The following is a 22,642-nucleotide window of genomic DNA, read 5'->3' on the forward strand; positions in this document are numbered from 1 at the left end:
GGGGAATCTGGCATCCTCTTCTGGTCTCCAACAGTACCTGCATTTATGAGCACAAATCTACACACAGACAGGAGCATTTATACACTAGGTAAATGTGGACTGTGTGACAGGAATTGGTGTCACTACACCTATGTAGATGCTAGGTGGACATGGTGGTCTCCCTGAAATCCTAGTGCTCAAAAGGTGGGCTGCAAGGAACCCCTGGAGTAAGCGGGCTAGCTGGGTCAGCCCTGAGTTCACCTGAGAGACCCTACCTCAATGAATAAGATGGAAGGAAATCACGGAAGACCCCCAATGGCAACCTTTCTCTTAAAAAGAATCTAACTGGGAGAGTCCTAGCTGAATCCAGCTGATTAGGGCCCCATAGCCAATGGGCTCTCAGGCCTCCTGTTTTCCTTGTCTGAAACACAGGAACTCTCCTGTTGTGTGTGTGCTCTGGCTAAAGGGAAGGAGACTCAGGGGAAACGGTACAGTTGTGAGTTCCAGCTTAAACCTGTGGCTGTGCGGGGCGGGGGGGGGGGGGGGGGAAGAGAGGGAAGCTTCGGGCAGAAGTTGAAACCCTTTCAGAAGGAACTGGGGAAATCAAATGACACATGGCCCGGAGGGTAGCTGGGTGTTTTCCACTTTCATGGCGTCCCTAATTGAAGATGCCAGCATGCTCTTTCCAGCTGGCTGCTGCAGCTGGCAGTGCTTTGCAGCTGGCCAAGCGAGAGAGAGAGAGAGAGAGAGAGAGAGAGAGAGAGAGAGAGAGAGAGAGGGGGGGGGGGGCAAGCAAGGCTGGTACAGCAGTTGGGACTTTTGTTCTCAAACATGTGTGAGACTTCTGGGAATTCCAAAGAACTTTGGGGGAGAGTTTACAGGTGGCCAAGGTCTTTGTTATCAGGAGGAAGTAAGAATAAGGGCTTGGGGTTCATAGTAGTACATTTCCTCATTTGTAATATGATCTTGTGCTTACAAACCCCTGGTTCAGGTGTAAGGGTCTTCTGGGTCTGGGAAGGGATGAGCTTAAAGCATAGGTGACACCAGAGCCATCCTGAGAACCGGACCAGTTTCCTCAGGAAGTACTTTAGATGTCTGCAGGCATCCTGGGGTCAAGGATGTGGAGAGTAAGAGATTTGCCTATGAGCAGTGTCTACCCAGTGGAATGGACGGCATTTCCAGCTGTTAAGAATTGAGAGTGAGGGGCCAGGAGACCATCGGCTTTTGGTCCAGACCATTTGCTAAGACAGAGAACCCAGGAGGAAGGAGAGTGCAGAAGGATGAATGAAACAAAGGGTGGAAGAATTGAAATGTTCGGCTCCTCATTCATTCCTGTTTATAGCGGTCTAAACCAGTCTTCCTCTAGACTGAGACCATGACCACAGGGTCCCCCATCTTACTGATATCTATTGCTTTGTGTTTCCACAGAGGGTCCTTGGTTTCTGGTTTGTGTAGACTTCCTGGAAGTGAAGTGGACCCTGACCTCCAGTCCTGCCAGTCCCAACCTCGAGGTTTGGGTGTGATCACTAATGGGCAAAGGATTTGGGTTCCTGAGGGAAACCTGCCCATCAGTGGTCGCTGAGCCTCAGCAGTACTCAGCGCTGGAGGAAGAGACGAACATGAGGAGGAAGAGAGTGCTGTATAGAGAACTCCGCAGTACCTGGGACCGCCCTCACGGTCATTAGAGCCCCTACCCTCTCCTATCACTTCATAGAAACGCGCTGTGCACTCTCTGTTTTGGAAGTGGCCCAGTCCACATCAGCTTCATTCTGCTTACAGAAGGCACCCTGTTGATTCATGAGCTGAAATCTGTTGCCCCTGAAACCATTTTGCTTTGGCCTGTCTCAGAAGCTCTTTGTCTAGGACTCTGGACTTTGGGATACGCTCTGGGGTCAGCTGAGCGGGTGGGTGGGGCGGGAAGGGAGGGTGGTGGCTGACATAGCCCAGAAATGTCATTTTTGGTTTTCCTATGTCCTTGTAAGGTGTATCTTCTTCACGAGGTAAGTTTAGGACTGGTGGGTCTTCCACCATAGCCGCCTGCCTTCCTTCCTTCCTTCCTTCCTTCCTTCCTTCCTTCCTTCCTTCCTTCCTTCCTTCCTTCCTTCCTTCCTTCCTCCCTCCCTCCCTCCCTCCCTCCCTCCCTCTTTCCCTCCCTCCCTTCCTTCCTTTCTTCTTTTCTTCTTCCCCACTCCTTCTTATTTTTATTTTTTTATTTTTTCGAGACAGGGTTTTTCTGTGTAGCCCTGGCTGTCCTGGAACTCACTCTGTAGACCAGGCTGGCCTTGAACTCAGAGATCCACCTGCCTCTGCCTTGCAAGTGCTGGGATTAAAGGCATGCACCACCACTGCCCGGCAGCATCCTCCATTTCTGTGGAGAGGCCTGAGGGTCCTCTCCTGGAGCCCGCTGTAGACCAGATGGACACCATGCTTCCCTCTGAGCCACGCTGACCCCCATTTTTGACTCAGGAAGCCATAGCTCCCCTCACACCTCCTCAGGGTTTCTTTGCTTTTTCTTCTAACAGCTGCTGTGCTGCTCCCTGCCAGTGTGTGATGTCACCTTTCTCTAGTGCATTGATAACGCTTGCCAGTCACTTGTCAAAGCCCGATCTCCATAGCTCCTTTCCAGATTATTTGCAAGCTCTGTGGCGGGTCTTTGTGTCCGTGAGGCTATGTCTCTGGATTTCATGTCCTTAGTCGACCCCAGGAAAACATTTGAGCTTTTTTCAGTGCTGCGTGTCACCTTCCGTATTTTTTTCCTCTTCATGTTGTAGGTCTGGTTGGTTTACACAACATCGGACAGACATGCTGCCTTAACTCCTTGATTCAAGTGTTCATGATGAACATGGACTTCAGAATGATATTGAAGAGGTACAACTGTGGTTCTGCCCGATAGTGTGCATGTCACTCAGGGTTTAGAATGTTGGTTCAGTCACCGTGACTTTGACTTTTAAAAGTTTCCTTTCCAGAGATGCCTGAGAAAAGATCTTTTCTTGCATATTTTGTTCAGCAGGTTGGCCTCCTTTATAGTTTAAAAACACCACAGGCTGCCCCTCACCTCCATTTGGTTTCAGGTAGTGTGGGGTCATTAGTGCTCCTTTTAAAATATATTTTAAAAATCATTACTTTGTTTTTTATGCATGTAGGCATTTTGCGTATATCACATACGTGTTCATGGAAGCCAGAGGAGGGAGTTGGAGCCCATGGGACTGTGAGCCACCACTAGGGGTTCTGTGGAAGAGCAGCCAATATTCTTAACTGAGCCATCTCCCTAGCCCCTACACACAATGCCTTTAATCTCAGCACTTGAGAGGCAAAGGCAGGTAGATTTCTGTGAGTTCAAGGCCAGCCTGATCTATAATCCAAGACAGCCAGAGCTACACAATGAAACCTTGTTTGGAAAAACCAAACCAAAAAAAAAAAGAAAGAAAGAAAGAAAAGAAAAGGAAGAAAGGAAAGAAAAGAAAAGAAAGAAAGAAAGAAAAGAAGAGAAATGAAAAGGAAGAAAAGACTCCTTAGATACTTTTGAAGTTTAACCATGGGTGACAGTCACTGGTCTGGAGTTAGGACCAGGCTAACTTCAGAGAAAGTCAGTGGTCTAATATAAGTGAACAGGTGCGGATATTTTTCAGTGATTCCATTTGGCTTCATGCTTTCTCTTTTTTCTACTTCCACAAAGCAAGTGAGAATCGCCTGTAGGTAAAGGAACCACTGGCAAAACACTGCCATCTCCCATGTTGCCCTTTCTTCCTGGGACCTAATTGAGTATTTGCTTTTGTCCTATGAAGACCTCAGGGTAAATGGACATTTACCTGTTCACTCTAGTGTGGGCCCAGCATAAGGTACAACTGTCCTTCTTTAATGGGATGGTTGAGCCTAGTTGGGGACTGTGTTGATCTCCCCCTTAGTAAGGTATTCTGCACAGGCCAATATCTGAGTCACTGAGTACATGCATAGATCTACCCATTCCCATCATTACAAATTAATCCAGAGGATGGCAAGGACACAGAGAGCCTTCGAAATTCTTTTATTAGATATTTTCTTGATTTATATTTCAAATGTTATCCCCTCTCCTTGTTTCCCCTCTGAAAACCCCCTATTCCATCCCACCAACTTACCTGCTCACTAACTCACCCACTCCCACTTTCCTGACCTGGCATTCCCATACGCTGGGGCATCAAGCCTTCACAGGACCAAGGGCCTCTCTTCTCACTGATGTCCAACAAGGCCATCCTCTGCTACATATGTGGCTGGAGCCATGGGCCCCCTCCATGTATACTCTTTGGTTGGTGGTTTAGTCCCAGGGAGATCTGGGGATACTGGTTGGTTCATATTGTTGTTCCTCCTATGGCGCTACAAACCCCTTCAGTTCCTTGGGTCCTTTCTCTAGCTCCTCCATTGGAGACCCTGTGCTCAGTCCAATGGTTGGCTGTGAGCATCCACTTCCGTATTTGTCAGGCATTGGCAGGGCCTCTCTGGAAACAGCTACATCAGGCTCCCGTCAGCAAGCACTTGCTGGAATCCACAATAGTGTCTGGGTTTGGTGACTATATATGGGATGGATCCCCAGGTGGGGCAGAAATTCTTTAGCTGATTTCTGCATGCTCCTGACCTGCAGAGTGATGGGTCTGAGCTGCCTGGCTTTTCTCACTTGGCAGGATAACGGTGCCGTGGGGGGCAGAAGAGCAGAAGAGAAGTGTGCCCTTCCAGCTGCTCTTGCTGCTGGAGAAGATGCAGGATAGCCGACAGAAAGCCGTGCTGCCCTCGGAGCTCGTTCAGTGCCTGCAGAAATACAACGTGCCTCGTAAGAGCCCTCTCAGCTCCCGCGTGGCCTGCCCATGGATACAATGTTGGGTGGGGAAGGAGCCTTGGGGAAAGAGGGAGAGGGCTGGTGGGCAGTGAACCGACATCAGAGGTTTTGGTGTTAATATGAAATACACATCTCTTTTAAAGAAAAAAAGTTTAACACACGGATTTTTTTTTTTTTAAATGACGGTCAACAGCTTATTGCTTTGAAATGGCTTTAAGAGAGTAGCCCAGCACCTAGCTATTTTCAGCATGCAGTGTGTGGATCTGAAACATTTATGCAATGTCTAATGATCACACCAGGGTAATTAGCATATATTTCTCCTTAAACACTCATCAAACTCTTTAAATGCTGTTGTCTATAGCCAAGTTGTACTTCTGCCAGAACACACCCATCAACCCTCCCTGTTGTCCTTTGTCCCGGTTAGCTTTTAAGTGTCAACTTGACACGGCCAATCATCACCTGAGAAGGGGACTTGCCCAGATTAGACCTGTGTGTAGGTGTGTCTGTGGGTGATGTCTTGATTGTTGATTGACCTAGGAGGGCTCTGCTCACAGTGGCCCACACACACCACTGGGCTGGTGGTCCCAGGCTGTAGAGGAAAGTCATTTGAGCAGGCACTGAAGAGCAAGCCAACTGGCAGCATTTCTCCATGGTTTCTCTTTCAATTTCTTGCTTGAGCTCCTGCGTGGATTTCAGGGATGCACTGTAACCTACAAGTGTAAGCCAGAGAAACCCTAAACTGCTCATGCCACAGATTTATCCCAGCCACAGAATGGAACTAGAATGTCTTCTTCTGAGGGCCTAACTCAGTAGCCTCCACCTTGGGTTCTTCTCTTCTTTATAAAATATATACTAAAATCGAATAAACTACATGCAGCAGAATGCTAGAGCTTTCCCCCTCAGTTTGCAATGTTCTGTAAACGTCTGCTGAATCTACTTGGCCTATAGAGTTGTTTAACTCCTTGGTTTTTAAAAGATTTAAAATTGTGTTTATTATTGTTATATGTGCTATGTGTGTGTGTGTGTGTGTGTGTGTGTGTGAGTGAGAGTGAGTGTATTCACACACAGCATGTGTACACACAGCGTGTGCCTAGAGCACAGAGGAGAACTTTTGGGAGTTGACCCTTCCTTTCCCATGGGTTCTAGGTGTGATGCTCAGGCCGCCGGCTCTGAGCAGCAAGTGCCTTTTCATGGTAAGCCAGGCATCTCCCAGCACTGTTGATTTTTTGGGTAGATGATTTGTCCATTGTTGAAAGTAGGGGTGATGAAGCTACTGTTCCAGAATCTATCTCTGTGTTTAGACCTAAGAATATTTACCTCATATAACTGGGTGATTCACTTTTGGGAGTGTATACTTTTACAGTTGTTAAACCTCTCTGTCGAGTTGATTGCTTTCTTATTACGTCTCCTTTTGCAGTGTTTGGATTTTCGTCTACTTTACCAGTACAGGGGTCGCTGCTGCTGGCTGCCTCTGTCTCTGTTTTCTTGTTAGACCCTATCAGCCTGTTACTTTCATTCTCTGTGTCTTTACTGGCAAAGTGACTTTCCTGTAGACATCACATTGTTGAGTTTTATTTTTTGGATAGTCAATGGGGAGTTTAACTGGTTTATATTAAATATTACCACTAATAGCTGAGGTACGCTCTTATAAAATGATGTAAAATTTCTGTATTTGTTTTGAATAATTCTTATTCCCCTTTCCTTTCCTCCCTCTCCATCTTCCTCTCCTTCTCCTCCTCCTTTCTTCACTTCAAGCTCACTATGCAGTTAAGTTGACCTGGAGCCCCTGTCCTCTGGCCTCTGCCTCCTGATTCCTACGCTTAGAGGCAAGTGCCATCATACCCAGCATCTTTCTTTTTTCTAGTTCATCTTTGTAAAGAGGTGTTTTTCTTTTCTTTTTCTTTTGTGTCTTGACCTTTAAAAATATTTATTTATTTATTTGTTTGTTTGTTTATTTATTTAAAGTCATCTGATCCCATTACAGGTGGTTGTGAGCCACCATGTGGTTGCTGGGAATTGAACTCAGGATCCCGTGGAAGAGCACTGAGCCATCTCTCCAGCCCCTGTCATGTACTTTATAAGCATTTCTCATGGGGCCAATCTGGTGAAAAATTTCTCAGGTTTTTGTTTTTCTTGGAAAACCTTTATTTTATTTTATTTTATTTTCATTTCTGAAGGATAGTTTTGCTGGGTATAATATCTGTGGTGGTTGTTGCTGCTGCTGCTCTTCAGGACTTTGTATGTATCATCCCACTCTTGCCTTAAAGAACATCTTTTCTAACTAAATCTGTCAGGAGGCTTTTGAGCTCCTGGACTCGGATATCTGTATTTGCAATGACTTGGAAGGTTGTCATCAATTAATTCGGTAGGTTATCTGTGGCCTTCCTTTCCCATCTCCTCTTACAGCACCAATATTGTGAATGTTTCCTAATTAGCTGTGTGCAATATTTTCCATAGACTTGCTTTTAGTTTTTAATTTATTTTTCATTTTTCTAATTTGGTTATTTCAAAAGACTTATGTTCATGATTAGGAAATTCTTTTTCTGCCTGATCAATACTGTTAGTTTTTGTTTAGTTAGGGTCTCTATGATAGTTTTTTCTTAACTTATTAGATTAAATGTCATGATTAGATTAGTGTCATGATTTCTCTGTTATCTCTATGTATGATGAATTTCTCACTTACATAATGTTTTCTCTAACTTAATTATGTTTTAATTCTCTAGCATCTCATTAAATTTCCTTGTAATCATTTGTTTGAATTCTCTGTACAATACATTAATTTTCTTTCCATTGGGGACCATTGCTAGAAAGTTATTGTGCTCCTTTGGAGATACTAGGGTGCATGTTTTTCATGATTCTTAAAAAGATCCTGATTTTGGACTATTAAAATTTTTTAATAATGATTATGCATATTTTGCTTGCATGTATTTTTTGTGTACCATGTACCCTGTACCAAGGGATGTGGTACTCTTGAGGCCAGAAGAGGTTGCTGGATCTCCTAGGACTAGAGTTACAGACAGATGTTAGATGTCATGTGAGTGCTGGGAATTGAACTCAGGTCCTCTGGAAGGGCAGCCAAAGTCTCTGTTGGTATTTGAGTATCTGGTGGCTCAGTTACCTCTACCCTAAAAAAGGATATTCTTAATTTGTTGCAAATCTTAGAGGAAAATTAAATGTGGTTTTGACACACATGATCTTTATTTTTAATTTTGTCTTAAGATTTATTTACTTAGCTGTTTATTGTTTTAAACATGCTAGTTCAGGCACACATGTACCACAGTGTGTTTGACATGACATACACACGGAGTGCAGAGAACAGCTTTTGGGGATTCTCTCCAGACACAATGAGCTTCAGAATTTAGATTCAGGTCCCTCAGGCTTGCTCAGAAAGGGCCTCTACTCTCTGAACTCTCTGGTGCTCTGTTTTTATTTTGGGAGCATTTAATCACTTTTATGAAGATACAGGCTCCTAGAAGCGTGTAACTATCCCATCTATACTCCCATCTTTCTTAAGCTTCCCACAGGGGACCTTTTATTCTTGTTTGAATTATGATCAGATGGAACCTGTCCTCCATTAGAATATAGGTTCTCAGGGATATGCGTTTTCTTTGGTACATGTAATCTCCTCAAGTGTGAAGTATACAGTGGAACAGTATCCTGTCCTTTGTAGATGACCGGGGACTCTTGGCTCTGGGAGCCTCAGTGAGGTTAAAAACAACAGCTGCAGGCAGCAGCCGTCTGACTTCCATTTCTGTCGGCGTGATAAAATACCCTGAAGAAAAGCAACTCGGAGGAGAAAGGGTTTGCTTCAGCTCACAAATCCAGGGTACAGTCTGTCATAGCAGGGTGTTGGAATGGCGGACAGAAACTTGAAATAGCTGGGCATATCACACCCTTGCCAAGCTCAGAGAAAATGAGTGCAGACATTCTTGCTTCTCACGCTTGGCTTATTCTATGTTTATACGGTGCGGGACCCAAACCAGGAACAGTGCTGCCCACAGTGAGCTGGGTCTTCCCATAACAAAACAGTCAGGACAACCCCTGTAGATAGGTCCACAGACTAACTCATTCTAGACGGTCCCTGACTGAGACCCTCTCCCGTGTTTTCTTTTTTTCTTTTTCTTCTTTTTTTTCTTTTTTTGATTGTGTCAAGTTGACAATTAAAACTGACCATCCCAGGAGCTACAGAGTTGGCTCGGCAGTGAAGAGCACTGTTGATTTTTGCAGAGGACCCAGGTGTTGATCCCTTCACCCATGTGGTGGTTCACAACCATTTGTAACTCCAGTTCCAGGGACCAGATGCCCTCTTATGACTTCCAAGGGCATTAGGCATACACACGGTATACATACATACATCTACACATATAAAACCAATCAATAAATCTAACAAAACAAGACAAAACTGACCATCACAGCACCTTAATCCAACTTTCTTTACATCAGTGTTATCTCTGTGTCAGGAAACTTTCTGTACACAATTAATTCCATGGGAGTAAATCAATTTAACCCATCTGGTAGGCTTTTTTTTTTTTTTTCTGTCTGATAGACTGTTTTTGAGTTGGGATTCATTATATAGATGAATTAATATATTCAACTCAATTGGTATATTCACATTCCTCATTGTAGATTTGATGTGCATAAGGTAGCAGGAATGACAGAGATTTTTGCCACCAGGGAGCTTACATTTTAGAAGCAGGGCAGGTCAAAATCAAACGAGAACAAAGAACATCAAGTCTGTGCTGTGACGGGAATCATGAAGGGGAGAATGGCGCTGTGGTGGAAGATGCGCCGTGTTCTGAGAAGCTGCCTTGGCCTGAAATGTCTGCATTCCGGCCCAGGTCTGCCCTTTTGTGAAACAGTCCACAGCGTGTTTCTCGACATTTCTGACTTCCCACTTCTTTGGACCAACACCATTAAAGTCAGTTGTGTCCGTTCCCGATTTCAGGCCTACTCACGTGACAGGTAGACAGTTCCCCTGCTAAGTTCCTGCTAAGTTCTCGGCCAGGATCATCTAACACGGATGACTCATCTAAATAATGGCCTTTTCTCTTCTCCAGAACCTTTGGGGAAACCAGGCCAGATTAGCAAGAGGCCCTGCTTTTAGTGACGTGAATAAAACGTACCACCAGGGGGCGGAAGAGTCCAGCCGTAGCATCTGTTCAGCAGAAAATTGGGAGAAAATAGTTGGGTTCTGTGGGTCCGCTGGGGGAGAGAGGATGGTGAGAGAAAGTGGTGGCACTATGACCTTAGTTCTACGAAAAACTCTAAAGAAAAAAAAAGAATCAACACCAAGCTTAGTTTTCATTTAGTCTGTTTTTGAAAAAGCTAGGAAAGGCCAGTGCTGAGTGCTCGCTCATGTGGCCGGCGCCCTGGTGGCTCGTCAAGGCACGTCTCCTTACTAATTGTGTTTCCCCCTGACCAGTGTTTGTCCAGCACGACGCTGCTCACCTCTACCTTACAATCTGGAACCTGACGAAGGACCAGATCACGGACAGAGACTTGGTAAGGGCTGGTGGGATCTGGAGAAGTCAGAGAGGTGAGACGTTGCTCGTGGGACCCGCTCCACTGCTGTGTGCGCCGTGGGGCGAGGAGTCCGGCGCTACTTGGCGTAGCTTCCCGGTGTGCACCTTTAAGTGCGGGGGGGGGGGGCGGGGGGAGCAAAATTTTGTGTCGGCCGATTCTAGAGCTTCTGTCTTAAAAAAAAACCCTACGTACCCTGACCTAAAGTGACGTCTAGGTCATCTTACTCCTTGCTCTCTACGTGCAGGCACAGCGGCTGCAGGATCTGTTCACAATCTGGATGCAGGAGTCTCTGATATGCGTGGGCTGTGCAGCGGAGAGCAGCAGGAGGAGCTCCCTGCTCACTCTCTCTCTTCCTCTTTTTGATATGGACTCAAAGCCTCTGAAGACCCTGGTGAGAGACTCCTTGTTGGTGACGTTGTGTATCCCCAGGTGGCCCATTTCCCCTTGCTTCTATCACCTACCCTTGGATTTTGTAAAAATAACTCGCGGGCCAGCAAGATGGTGCAGCCTGTAAAGGGGCTTGCTGCCAAGTGTTATGACCTGAGTTTGATCCCTGGGTCCTACATGGTGGAAGGGAACTAGAGAATCAGCTCCTGTTCTCCACATACATGCCTTGGCATGTGTTGCCTCCCTACCATAATCAGGAAAAACAATGTAATAAAACATTTGCAAAGTGGCCTGTGTATGCATTGGGCCAATCTCTCCTTTGATTGGGTGAGGGTACTTTTTTCTGTTCCCCGTTTGCTCTCTGGGAAGACCCTTCCAGCTTTGTCCCTCCCTCCAGTGGGTACTTTCTGAAATTCTGCCCCGTGTGTCACATGTGCCCACTTCCGGGAAGTAGGGACCAAAGGGTAGCTCGAGTTACTACTAGCATGGGGAGAAGGCTGTCTTTGAGATGGGAAACATGATTGGTACCTTTTCCTTGTTCTCCTGGGTGGGGCAGGAGGATGCCTTGAGATGTTTCTTCCAGCCCAAAGAGTTAGCAAGCTCAGACAGGTGCTTCTGTGAGAGCTGTGGGAAGAAGACGCCTTGGAAACAGGTACACCTCCCCCCCCCCAGGATGCTTCAATGCTCTGGGGTTGCCCCACGGGGTTTCCTGACAAGTCTCCTCAGAGCCCTTAAGGGCATTTCATAATGGCTGACATAGGGAATCTGGGTACCTGGGGTTCTGGGGCTTCTCATTTGCACAACTTCAGGCATCCCAGACCTTACCACTGAGAGGGACAGGAAGAACTTTTGGGGGACAAGAGGAGAAGGCTTGAGAACTGTAGGTAGGGTTTCCCCCTTAGGGTTAGATGTGTAGAGGATGTTTCACAGTTCCTGTACCTGAGCTGAGGCCTTCTGTGGAGATGTGTGGTGGGTGACACTCAGTCACGAGTCTTGTAGATGCTCTGCACCTCCCTCGTGGGAAAGAGTGCATTGCCAGCCTTGACACCGCTCTAGACTTGCCCGTCTCAGCTACCCAAGGACTTCATCTTCATTCCGATTTTGTCTTCTCAGGTTCTGAAACTGACTCATTTGCCCCAAACCTTGACCATTCACCTCATGAGATTCTCTGCCGGGAACTCACGGACAGAAAAGATCTACCACTCAGTGTATTTCCCTCAGAGTTTGGATTTCAGTCAGGTTCTGCCAACTGAGAAAGACCTCGGTGATACCGAGGAACAGGTGAGGCTTGCCTCCCCCGCTACTCACCCCAGCAGAGTCTGTTCTTCTGGTGTCCGTCCATCCTCTCTGCTGCTGCCTGGACACTCTCACCCTTACAACTCACAGTTATGAGGACCAAGTCCATGCCAGAGACTTGCTCTGTAACTCAGCAGACTGTGAGGCGACACGGACAAACATCATGATTGAACCCATGTCGTCAGTCTTGGCAGCAATCACCCTTACCTGCTGAGCTGTCTCGCCAGCCTGAGACAGACTTTCTTTCTTAAGCCATTGTCTTAGGGTTTCTATTCCTGCACAAACATCATGACCAAGAAGCAAGTTGGGGAGGAAAGGGTTTATTGAGCTTACAGTTCCACGTTGCAGTTCATCACTAAAGGAAGTCAGGACTGGAACTCAAGCAGGTCAGGAAGCAGGAGCTGATGCAGAGGCCATGGAGGGATGTTTCTTACTGGCTTGCTTCCCCTGGCTTGCTCAGCCTGCTCTCTTATAGAAGCCAAGAGTACCAGCCCAAAGGTGGTACCACCCACAAGGGGCCCTCCCCACTTGATCACTGATTGAGAAAATGCCCCACAGTTGATCTCATGGAGGCACTTCCCTAACTGAAACTCCTTTCTCTGTGATAACTCCTGCCTGTATCAAGTTGACACACAAAACCAGCTAGTACAGCCATATTTAATGATCAAACCTATATTGATCTGAAGCAGTGGTGGGTTGGAAATGGGAAATGCTACATTTGCAAGCGACAGATCTCACATACATGGCTCCATTGCTGGGCTGTTTCTTCTGCTAGATCAGTCTGTTTGCCGGTCCGTGCTCTGGAACCACAGTATTAAAACACAAAGCTCGTCTCTACCTATTAGGTGTCTGTCTGGGTTTCACGGTGTTCGCCTTTGCTCTCCTTCTCATTTTCCTGCTCAGTCTGACTGTGCAGTGCATTCACATTTCTTTCTATTTAAAAAAGATTTCACTGTGGAAAATTTCAGATCTAGTCAAGAGCGGGGGACATATAGAACCAGCTCTGTCACCCAGCAGTTGGCCATTTAATCCCACATTCCCAGCCAGCCTTGGTCTCCACTCCCAGCCTCTTCTTTTGCTGTTCTTCTTGGTCCAGTCAGGTCAACTTGACACCAGCCTGAGCTACCTGGGAAGAGCTGAGCTCAGCTGAGGAATTGACTACATCCCTTAGGCCTGGGGGAAGCCTGGTGGGGCATTTTCTTGATTGATGATTGATGTGGAAAGGCCCAGCCTACTGTGGGCAGTGCCACCTCTTGGTGGGTCATCCTGAGGTGTATAAGAAAGGAAGCAGAGCAAGGTGTGGGGAGCACCCTGCTGGTTTATTGAGGTCTACTTGGACGAGGCTGGATCAGTTGGCTGCTTTACCACAGCCCCCAAGCCTTTTTGTAACTTGATCATCAGATCCAGATGCGACTTTCCTTGAAACAAATATTTTGGCAACAAAAGTTGCCACACAAACACACACAAAGACACTCCACACCCACATAGACATCCCCCCACTACACACACACACACACACACAGACACCACACACACAGACACCACACACACATCCCATACCACCCCCACCACACACAGATACACATACAGACACCATACACACACACAGAGGCACACACAGACACTCCCCCCACACCACACACACACCACACTAGTCACACATCACACATGCACAGACACCACAACCAAACACACAGACACTACACATACCACACACACACACAGACACCACACACACACACACACACACACACACACACACACCACACCACACACACACATAGAAACTACACATACCACACACACACACACACACACACACACACACACACAGATACAGACACAAACACCCCACAGGCACCCCACCGTGTTCTCCATTTTGTCCACCTGTCCTCTTCTTGGGGCTTTTGACCTCTTTCTTGCATTGTTATGATTTCTCAAGACACCAGTAGGGGACACTGTTTGCTTATATGAAGAAACTATATAAAATATTCTTTTATTAAAAAAAAAAACCTTCTCCACAGAGAATGTCAGTTTGTTCACTTGAAAAAAATCAAATCTAGGTAGGTATGGCAGCTTGTACCTATAATTTTAGTTCTTGTGAAGTTGGTTTGTGAGCCATGAGTCTGAAGACAGCCCAGCCCGTGGTACAGAGTAAACCCCGCCTTAAATGGATAGAGGGCTGGAGAGGTGGCTCAGCAGGTGATGGTGCTGGAGGAGGAGCCTAATGGCCTGCACTAGATCTGTCAATCTACCCGCATGGCAGAGAGGGAGAGCCAGCCCTCCAAGCTGTTCCCTGCTGTCCACACTCACTGTGCACACACACGTGCATGTACACACTGAACACACACATATTTGAACACACACTGTGCACGCACATGTGCATACACACACTGCACACACACACTGTGCACACACGTGCATGCACACACTGCACACACACTGTACACAAACACACTTGTGTACACACACACTGTGCACACATACATGCATGCACACACTGCACACACACACACTGTGCACACACACATGCATGTACACACCGAACACATACATATGTATACACACACTGTGCACACGCACATGCATACACACACTGCACACACACGCTGTGCACAAACACACTGCGCACATATACATGCATACACACACTGCACACACATACTGTGCACACACACATGTGCATGTACACACCGCACACACACATACTGTGTGCACACACACTGTGTACACACATGCATACACACACTGCACACACACACACTGTGCACACACACGTGCATGCACATACCACGCACACATGTGCACACACACACTGAGCACACACAGCCACAAATAATTAAAAAAAAAAGACCTAAGGAAATTTAAACTTTCATTAACTTTTATCCTTAAATTTATCTTTTCTGGTGGTGCACACACTTGTGGAGGCTGGGGGATGATTTTGTGGAATTGGCCTCTCCATCTGCTTTTGTGTTTCTGGAGATTAAACTTACTGGGTTTGTGTGGCAAGTGCCTTAACCTGCTGAGCCATTTTGCTAGCCTAAATTTAATTAATTTGTAATCAGCAAAAGTCATGCTGGCTGTGGTGGCACACACCTTTAATCCCAGCACTCTGGAAGCAGAGGCAGGAGGATCTCTATGAGTTCAAGGCCACTCTGGTCTACATAGCAAGTTTTAAGATAGTCAGGTGTACATAATAGAGAAACCTTATCTTAGCAAAACTAGCAAAACAAAACAAAAACAAAAACCACCCCCCCAAAACAAACCAAAATAGTATAAATGGTATGCAATGTGATACATACATTGTATGTGTACATACAGTGTGGAATAATTAGGTAATATATCTATTACCTTGCAAGCATATCTTTGTAGTGAGATTATTTAAACTATTTTAAATAATTTCCAGTGTGCAACACATTGTTATTTATGATAGTTGCTATGGTGGATACTACCCCTGGTAATTATCCACCGTCTTAGTTGGTTTGTATTCATTTTAGGCGATGGCTAACTTTTGTAGGTGCAAGGCCACCTTTTGTTTTTTTCGGGGAGTCTGAAAGCATGTTGGTGTTTTACTTATGAATGTCCACAATTGAGTTTACCTGTAGAACAGAATCACAGAAAGATACGCAGGCATGGTACTACTCAAAGTTAGCAAAGTCTACATACACAGTGGGCTGCCTGACAAGACTTCTCATGTTTCTTGGATGCTAACTTTAAAGATTTTTTTTATTATTTTTTAAAGATTCATTTATTTCATTTTTATGTGTGTATTCTGTTTGCATGTATGTATGTATATCCTGTGCATGTCTAGTGCCCAGGGAGGTCAGAAGAAGGCATAGGGTTCCCTGGATTTAGATAGTTGTGAGCTACCACAGGGTTCTGGAAACCTCTAGAAGAGCAGCCTGTACTCTTAACCACTGAGTCATCTCTCTAGCCCTATCTATATTAGTGTATGTGCATGTGTATGTGTGTGTGTGGTGTATGTATGTGTGTGTATGTATATGTGTGTGCATGTCTGAATGTATATGTGTGTGCTACATTTGTGCAGGTGCACATGGAGACCAGAAGGATGTCTGGTCTCCTAGAGCTGGAGTTAAGGATGGTTGTAAACTGTCTGATGTGGGTCGTCTGCTAGAGAAGCAAGTGTTCTTACCCTCAGTCCCAGATGCTAATGTTCAGAACAATATATTGTAAACTAGTCATTTTTCTATATATTCCTTTTTAAAAACCAAATCATGTATTTATTTATTACTAATTAATGAATGTGGTGGTTTAAATATGCTTGGCCCAGGCACTGGCACTATTAGGAGGCGTGCCCTTGTATGTCACGGTGTGGGGTGGGCTTTGAGAGACCCTCCTCCTAGCTGCCTGGAAGCCAGTCTGCTCCTGTCTGCTTTTGGATCAAAATGCAGAACTTTTAGCTCCTCCAGCTGCACATCTGCCCGGGAGCTGCTGTGCTCCCACCTTGATGATAATGGGCTGACCCTGTAAGCCAGCTCCAATTTCATGTTGTCCTTGTAAGAGCTACCTTGGTCATGGTGTCTCTTCACAGCCATGGAAACCCTAAACAATGATTTTATTCCTCTTTTTGTTATTCTCATTTTCCCCCCAGTTTTCTTTAAGGATCAGGTTACACTAGGTTGGAACCTCATCTTCCATCTCCTCAGAAGATGGAACTTACTAGAAGTTCCTTATATGGAGTTATCTACCATGCAATTGTAATTATACATTGTATATAATTGTAATTGTAAATATATATTGTGATAGGACATGATGTAAAGCGGAGAAACTGTAGCCATCTTTTGGGGATGATGTATTCCATTACTGTTGCCATGGCAACCTGTACAGACGCATGGCTGTTCGCTCCCTCAATCCCATTAACACAGAGGCTCCTCATCTGCCTCTCTGTGGTGCTTTTGCTTGACTGTCTGGTGCCTCCAATGGCTGCTTTCCAAGTGGGTGAGGTGCTAGGGACTTACGGGAGAGGTTGGCTGTGGGTTCACGTTCTCTTCTTGGTACCTGGGGGTGAACTGTGGTGGCCCAGACTGCATGTCGCACTGAAAGATGCTGGCTGCAGCACCGAGGGATGCTGGCTGCAGAGATATGGCTCCAGGCCCCAAGCCTCTTAGGCAGAGAGCACACGTGTAACTTCAGGAGACTGTTTAGATTAATGTGGTGATTTGGCTCAACACTCTTCCTCTACCACAAGAAATTTTCTCTTATCTTGATTTCCTGTGGTTTTGAGGGGGTGGCATGATTCACTGTCAGCTCTAATGGGTGCTTTGATCTGTGATAGTGACACTGCTTTCCTGATGTCTGTTGTATGGTTACTTTGCTATTTCTGTCATAAAAACATTACAACCTGGGAAACTTATAGGAGAAAGAGTTTACTTTGGGTTTATGGTTCAGAGAAGTAGAGTCCATGGAGGTGGTAGGTACACGTGATCAGTGGCTGAGAGCTTGCATCTGGAACAGCAAACAGGAAGCAGAATGCTTTTAAATCTCAAAGTCCACTCCTGGGGATATACTTCCTCAAGCAAGGCCATACCCATAATTCTCCCCAAACAGCCACCAATGGGAACCAAGTATTTAATTCTCAAGACTTAGTGGAGGACGACATCTCATTCAAATGACCACATTCCGCTCCCTGGCCCCACAGGCTCATCATACGATACTGGAGAATGCATTAGTCCAGCTTCAAAGGTTCCACAGCCTTTCTCAGTCCCAGTACTGTTTAAAAGTCCAGAGTACAAGTCTCTTCTGAGACTCACAGTAGTCTCTTCGTTGTAACTCCCTACACAATAAGAAAACAAGTTACATATTCCAAACATAAAATGGCATAGAAATATGCACCGGGATTCCGAAAATGGAGGAATGGGGGTCATAGCGAGGAATGAGGACCGACGTGAGAATGAAACCTAAGCAAAGCAAACTTGAACTCTGTAGCTCTGTGTCCGGTGTCAAGGGCTCTGATCGCTCTGCCCCTCCCGCTTTGCTGCACGTAAGATCCATCTCTCTCTTGTGTGGCTCCATCCCTGTGCCATCTCACAGCTCTGGCGCCTGAGTTGCATATCCAACGCAGCTCAGGCGTCACCCATGGCCTCTCAGGGCTCCATGCAGGGACTCCTCTGCCACACACTTGGCCTCCGCAGCTGCCTTAAACTGCAGAAAATCTCACCATTGCTTTGCTTGTATCTTCATGACTCTAAAGCCAGCATGACACTGCTAAGTTTGGCCACCAACTCAGAATGGACCAGGACCCTTCAAGTCACATTTCCAGTTGCAAAATTTTTTTTCTAGAAAATTCCTTAGGCCTTTTCCTTTCACAAGTTACAGGCTCAGCTGGGTGGGGTGTGGCCCTGATGGTACTTATTCCACTGCAGATTCGGCCCCTCCTTAATGGTGCTAATCTTAACAATTACAGATTCCTTGGCAGCACGTGCCTTGGCTGTAACATTAAGCTTGCTAATGTCTATTTTTTTTCCAATTTGTAATTTTGTTTTTCTTTCTGCTCTGTTTTATCTTTTGTCACTGTAGACCTGCATAAGAGTGATTCCTAATAACCACTCGACAGAATCAATATTAGACTGTTTCAAAATCTCCTCGGCCAGAGAAATTAATCCATAGCTTTATACGTTCAGCCTTAGACAAGTTCTTAGGGTCTGGGCAGAAATCAGCCCCATTGTTTGCCAAAATTGCACAGAAAAGGTCTAGAGCCGAGTTGCTAGTATTCTTCTCCTCTGAAACTTTGTAAGCTGAGACCCTTGCATAGTTCTTAGCACCAATGACTTCCAAACTCCTTCCAAACTAGGATGGCCCATTAAGCTCTGCTTACGGTATTCAGTCTCTTTTCTAGTTCAAAGTTCCAGAACCTTCCGCATTCCAAAAAACCCTACTATAGTCAGAACTGTCACAGTAATAGCCAATTTCTAAACGAGTTGGTTTTCTATTGCTGTGATAAGACACCATGACCAAGGCAGCTAGCGTTTATTTTGGGCGTATGGTTTCAGTGGGTTAAAGTCCATGAGGGTGGAGTGGAGGTAGCCGGCAGCCAGGGGCTAGAATAGCAACTGGGAGTTCATATCTTGATCCACGGACATGAAGAAAAAATGCTCTAGAAATGATAAAAGTTTTGACATCTCAGAGCTTAGTGACATTCTTCCTCCAGCAAAGCCATACCTTCTAATCCTTCCAACAGCCACTACGAGGGGACCAAGTCTTCAAATGCCCGGGACTTATGGTAACATCTTATTAAAGCACCACATCTGTCTACCCAGGTTTTCTCCCATGACGTCTGTCCCTGATGGAGCCTTTTCTTCTCATCGTTTTATGCACATTTCCTTTGTGTCCACTCAGATTCACCCCTGAATGTCATCTCATCAACTCTCATGGTCGTTGTTAATCACCTCAAACATACAGTTGTCCCTGCACCCCCTCCTCCCGCCCGCTCACCAAGCTTAGAAATCCCAGGAATCAAATTCACTGTCTTCATTGCCAAATACCACTCCCTGTATTTGACTTCACAGTTATCAACATAGTCTCAATTTCCCAACCAGAAATTTGGGGTTCAGCTTTCTGCCTCCCATCCCCTTTTGCAGTCCAGTTACTTACAAAGCACTCATGGCTGGATAGACCTCGTTTTGCCCATTGAGGAACCAGTGCCTGGCCTAGAGTGAGCAAAGAATAAAGAATCAACAGGAGAGGGGTAGGTTTCGCTGTTCAGGACGGTCTGCGAGAGGAGGCATGGCGGTTTGAACTGTCCTTGTGTTTGTCTCCCTCCAGTCTGAGATACACTATGAACTCTTTGCCGTGATCGCCCACGTCGGGGTGGCTGACTTCGGCCATTACTGTGCCTACATCCGGAATCCTGTGGATGGAAAATGGTTCTGCTTCAATGACTCACATGTTTGTTGGGTGAGAAATGTCATATGCATTGCTCCTTGTCCTAGATTGGCTACCGCTAGTGCGCCCCGAGCCTGAGGCGACCTGTGTCCTCGCCATGAAGACCGTGGTTCTGTACCCTGAATGGAGGTGCAAAATTTAATGGGGACACAAAGTCCTCTTTTTTAAAAAGTCTTGAAAACTCCTTCTGGTCTAGAACTGTACATGCTCAGCTCAGTGCCCAGGTTTCTGGTGCCCTTCAGACTCTGTGGGAAACTTCTCTAAAGCCAGAGTTGTAACTCTCTTGGATAGGCATAACCAGGTTTAAAGGCAGGAGTGAAGGAGGGCACGTTACAGACCCACACATTCCAGGGACACTGAGCACACTGGTGGGTGCTGACCTCTTCCTTACACACTTCCAGGTGACTTGGAAGGATGTGCAGTGTACCTATGGGAATCACAGATACCGCTGGTAAGAGAAGGGCGGGGTTCCTAAAGTCCCATGACCTTACTCTGAGTTCTTGGCCGTGTGACACCCTTAAGGCGTCAGTGTTTCTTCCATCCCGTTGACTTCCCAGATGGGTGGGTCATCTTCTTCTGTGACTGCTTCCTGCCACAACATGCTTTTCTCGGGACTGAGAGAACATCTCGGTACTTCTCTCAGTACATTCAGGAATGCCTATGGATATGTAATAGAGTCCAAATGTACTGTCTGCCATTTTCTTCCTAGCTGCAGAGCCCCCCTGATGGCCTCTGCCCATTGTGCATGGCTTTTGCAGATTGGCTGGCTTTGCATCTTGAGCATGCCTCCCCACAGCAGTCTTAATTGCTTGCTTATGGAACTTTCTTCCACATTTCATATTTACTCTTTGAGGGGGGGGAAAGGCTGCCCTTTTCTTTCTTTCTTTCTTTCTTTCTTTCTTTCTTTCTTTCTTTCTTTCTTTCTTTCTTTCTTTCTTTCTTTCTTTCTTTCTTTCTTTCTTTCCTTCCTTCCTTCCTTCCTTCCTTCCTTCCTTCCTTCTTTCTTTCTTTCTTTCTTTCTTTCTTTCTTTCTTTCTTTCTTTCTTTCTTTCTTTCTTTCTTTCTCTCTTTATTCCCTCCCTCCCTCCCTTCTTCCCTTCCTCCCTCCCTCCCTCCCTCCCTCCCTCCCTTCCTTCCTTCCTTCCTTCCTTCCTTCCTTCCTTCCTTCCTTCCTTCCTTCCTTCCTTCCTTCCTTCCTTCCTATCTGTCTGTCTGTCTAGCAATGGCTTGCATCTAGTAAAACCCAACAAGTACCTCTTAAAACCAGTCACTACAGAGGGCATGTTGGAGAGAAAAGCAAAAGGCTGGATGAGGGCAGATCAAAGAGTCTTTGTAAAGCTTTCTTGGCTGTATTTTTTTCCTTGTCTGGGAACAATGGCTTTCACAAAATGTGATCAGAGATGGCTCTCAGCCAAGAGGCAGGCTTGCCACTTGAAAGATAAAGAGGCAGGTGCAATTGCACTTGAAATCCTCTGCCAGCCCCTTTGGCCAGCTTTTTCTCATTTCTTTCTAGCATCTCTAGTAGATGCTGGGTCTTTGTTTCTGATTGCTGCTGATGTCTTCCTGACTTACAGCAGGGACTGGCAGACCCTCTGTAAAGAGTGAGGGTGGAAGTCTGCAGCCCCATGGAACACAGCTCCCTGGCGCTACGTGGCTCCGCCCTCGTAGGGCAGAGGAGGCTGCAGGCAATACATGCACGATCGACTTAAATCAGTGCATGGCTGAATCTGCTCGCGAAACCCAGAGTTGGATTTAGTTTGAGTCTCACAGGTTTTCCACCATCTTATTTCCACTCACGCCACCATTTTGGCCCTCTGAGGGAAAGGCTAGGTGGGTCACTGACCTGAGTGTCAGATGCTTGACCTCGGAGCCAGGAGGTTTGCTGGTGCATGTTGCAAGAGCCAGGAAACGGTTTGCTGATGCATGTTGCACTGTGGTTTCACTGCGAATGCCTTTTTTTTTTTTTGTGCTGACATGTGCTCTCTGTTTTCTAGGCGGGAAACTGCCTATCTCTTGGTTTACACGAAGACTGGATCCTGACAGATATACTCACACGTCTGAAAGTGATAGAGCCTTATCTCCTCTCCTGTACTCAAGTCTGCTGCACGTCAATGAGAACAATAATTTAAAAACCATAATTAAGCCCTATTTATAAGCAAGAATTATTATTGCTGTGGCTTGGATGTAGTTTGTCTCCAAAAAGCTCACACACGGAAGGCTTGGTCTTTAGTTTGGCACTGTCTAGGTGACAGAACTTTTAAGAAACAAGGCCCAGAGGGAGGTAATCTGTTTGAGGGATCTCTCTCTCCTGTGCACTTAATAAACAGTTCTTTTTCTGTTTCTCTATCCTGCTGTGACTCAAACGGTGGGCGGGAGGGGACATAACCTGCCAGTGCCAAACTGGTTGGATCCTGTAGCCTTCAAAATTCTAAGTCAAATAAATGTTATGACACACTATCCGGCCTCAGGTATTTTGTTAGAGCAATAAGAAATTCATGAAAATAATTGTTAAAATATCAGCGATGACCCTACACAGGTCTCCATCAGTTGGAATGGCTAACTTCGCCAGTGGATCTGGCTAGATCACATCCTGATTGTGAAGGTCAGTACAAGACATGACCTACTCAATTGGGAAACTGGGGCTCCAGTCAGAGAGGAATCCGTGGTTGTAGGAGAAATTGGGGTGACAAGGGACAGTGGAGGGAAGTATTTCAGTGTTTTACAGCTAGTGTGACTATACTAGTGTGT

General features: G+C 45.9%; 1 protein-coding gene across 2 annotated transcripts; it reads left to right on the forward strand.

Annotated features, from left to right (window-relative positions):
• The first annotated feature begins 1,409 nt into the window (after positions 1-1,409).
• On the forward strand, positions 1,410-22,351 carry Usp18 (ubiquitin specific peptidase 18). Of its 2 annotated transcripts, XM_052174763.1 has the most exons (10): positions 1,410-1,656; positions 2,751-2,847; positions 4,635-4,780; positions 10,209-10,288; positions 10,554-10,700; positions 11,253-11,348; positions 11,810-11,977; positions 19,775-19,906; positions 20,296-20,345; positions 21,889-22,017. In XM_052174763.1, exons 1-10 carry the CDS (start codon positions 1,509-1,511, stop codon positions 21,932-21,934), a joined length of 1,110 nt encoding a protein of 369 aa, XP_052030723.1. In that variant the 5' UTR covers positions 1,410-1,508; the 3' UTR covers positions 21,935-22,017. The 2 variants fall into 2 exon arrangements, with proteins under 2 accessions (XP_052030723.1, XP_052030722.1); XM_052174762.1 differs by lacking the exon at positions 20,296-20,345 and having other exon boundaries at positions 21,889-22,351.
• Positions 22,352-22,642: the final 291 nt, after the last annotated feature.

The sequence above is a fragment of the Apodemus sylvaticus genome, chromosome 2, assembly GCF_947179515.1.
Source record: "Apodemus sylvaticus chromosome 2, mApoSyl1.1, whole genome shotgun sequence".
NCBI classification, from domain to species: Eukaryota; Metazoa; Chordata; class Mammalia; order Rodentia; family Muridae; genus Apodemus; species Apodemus sylvaticus.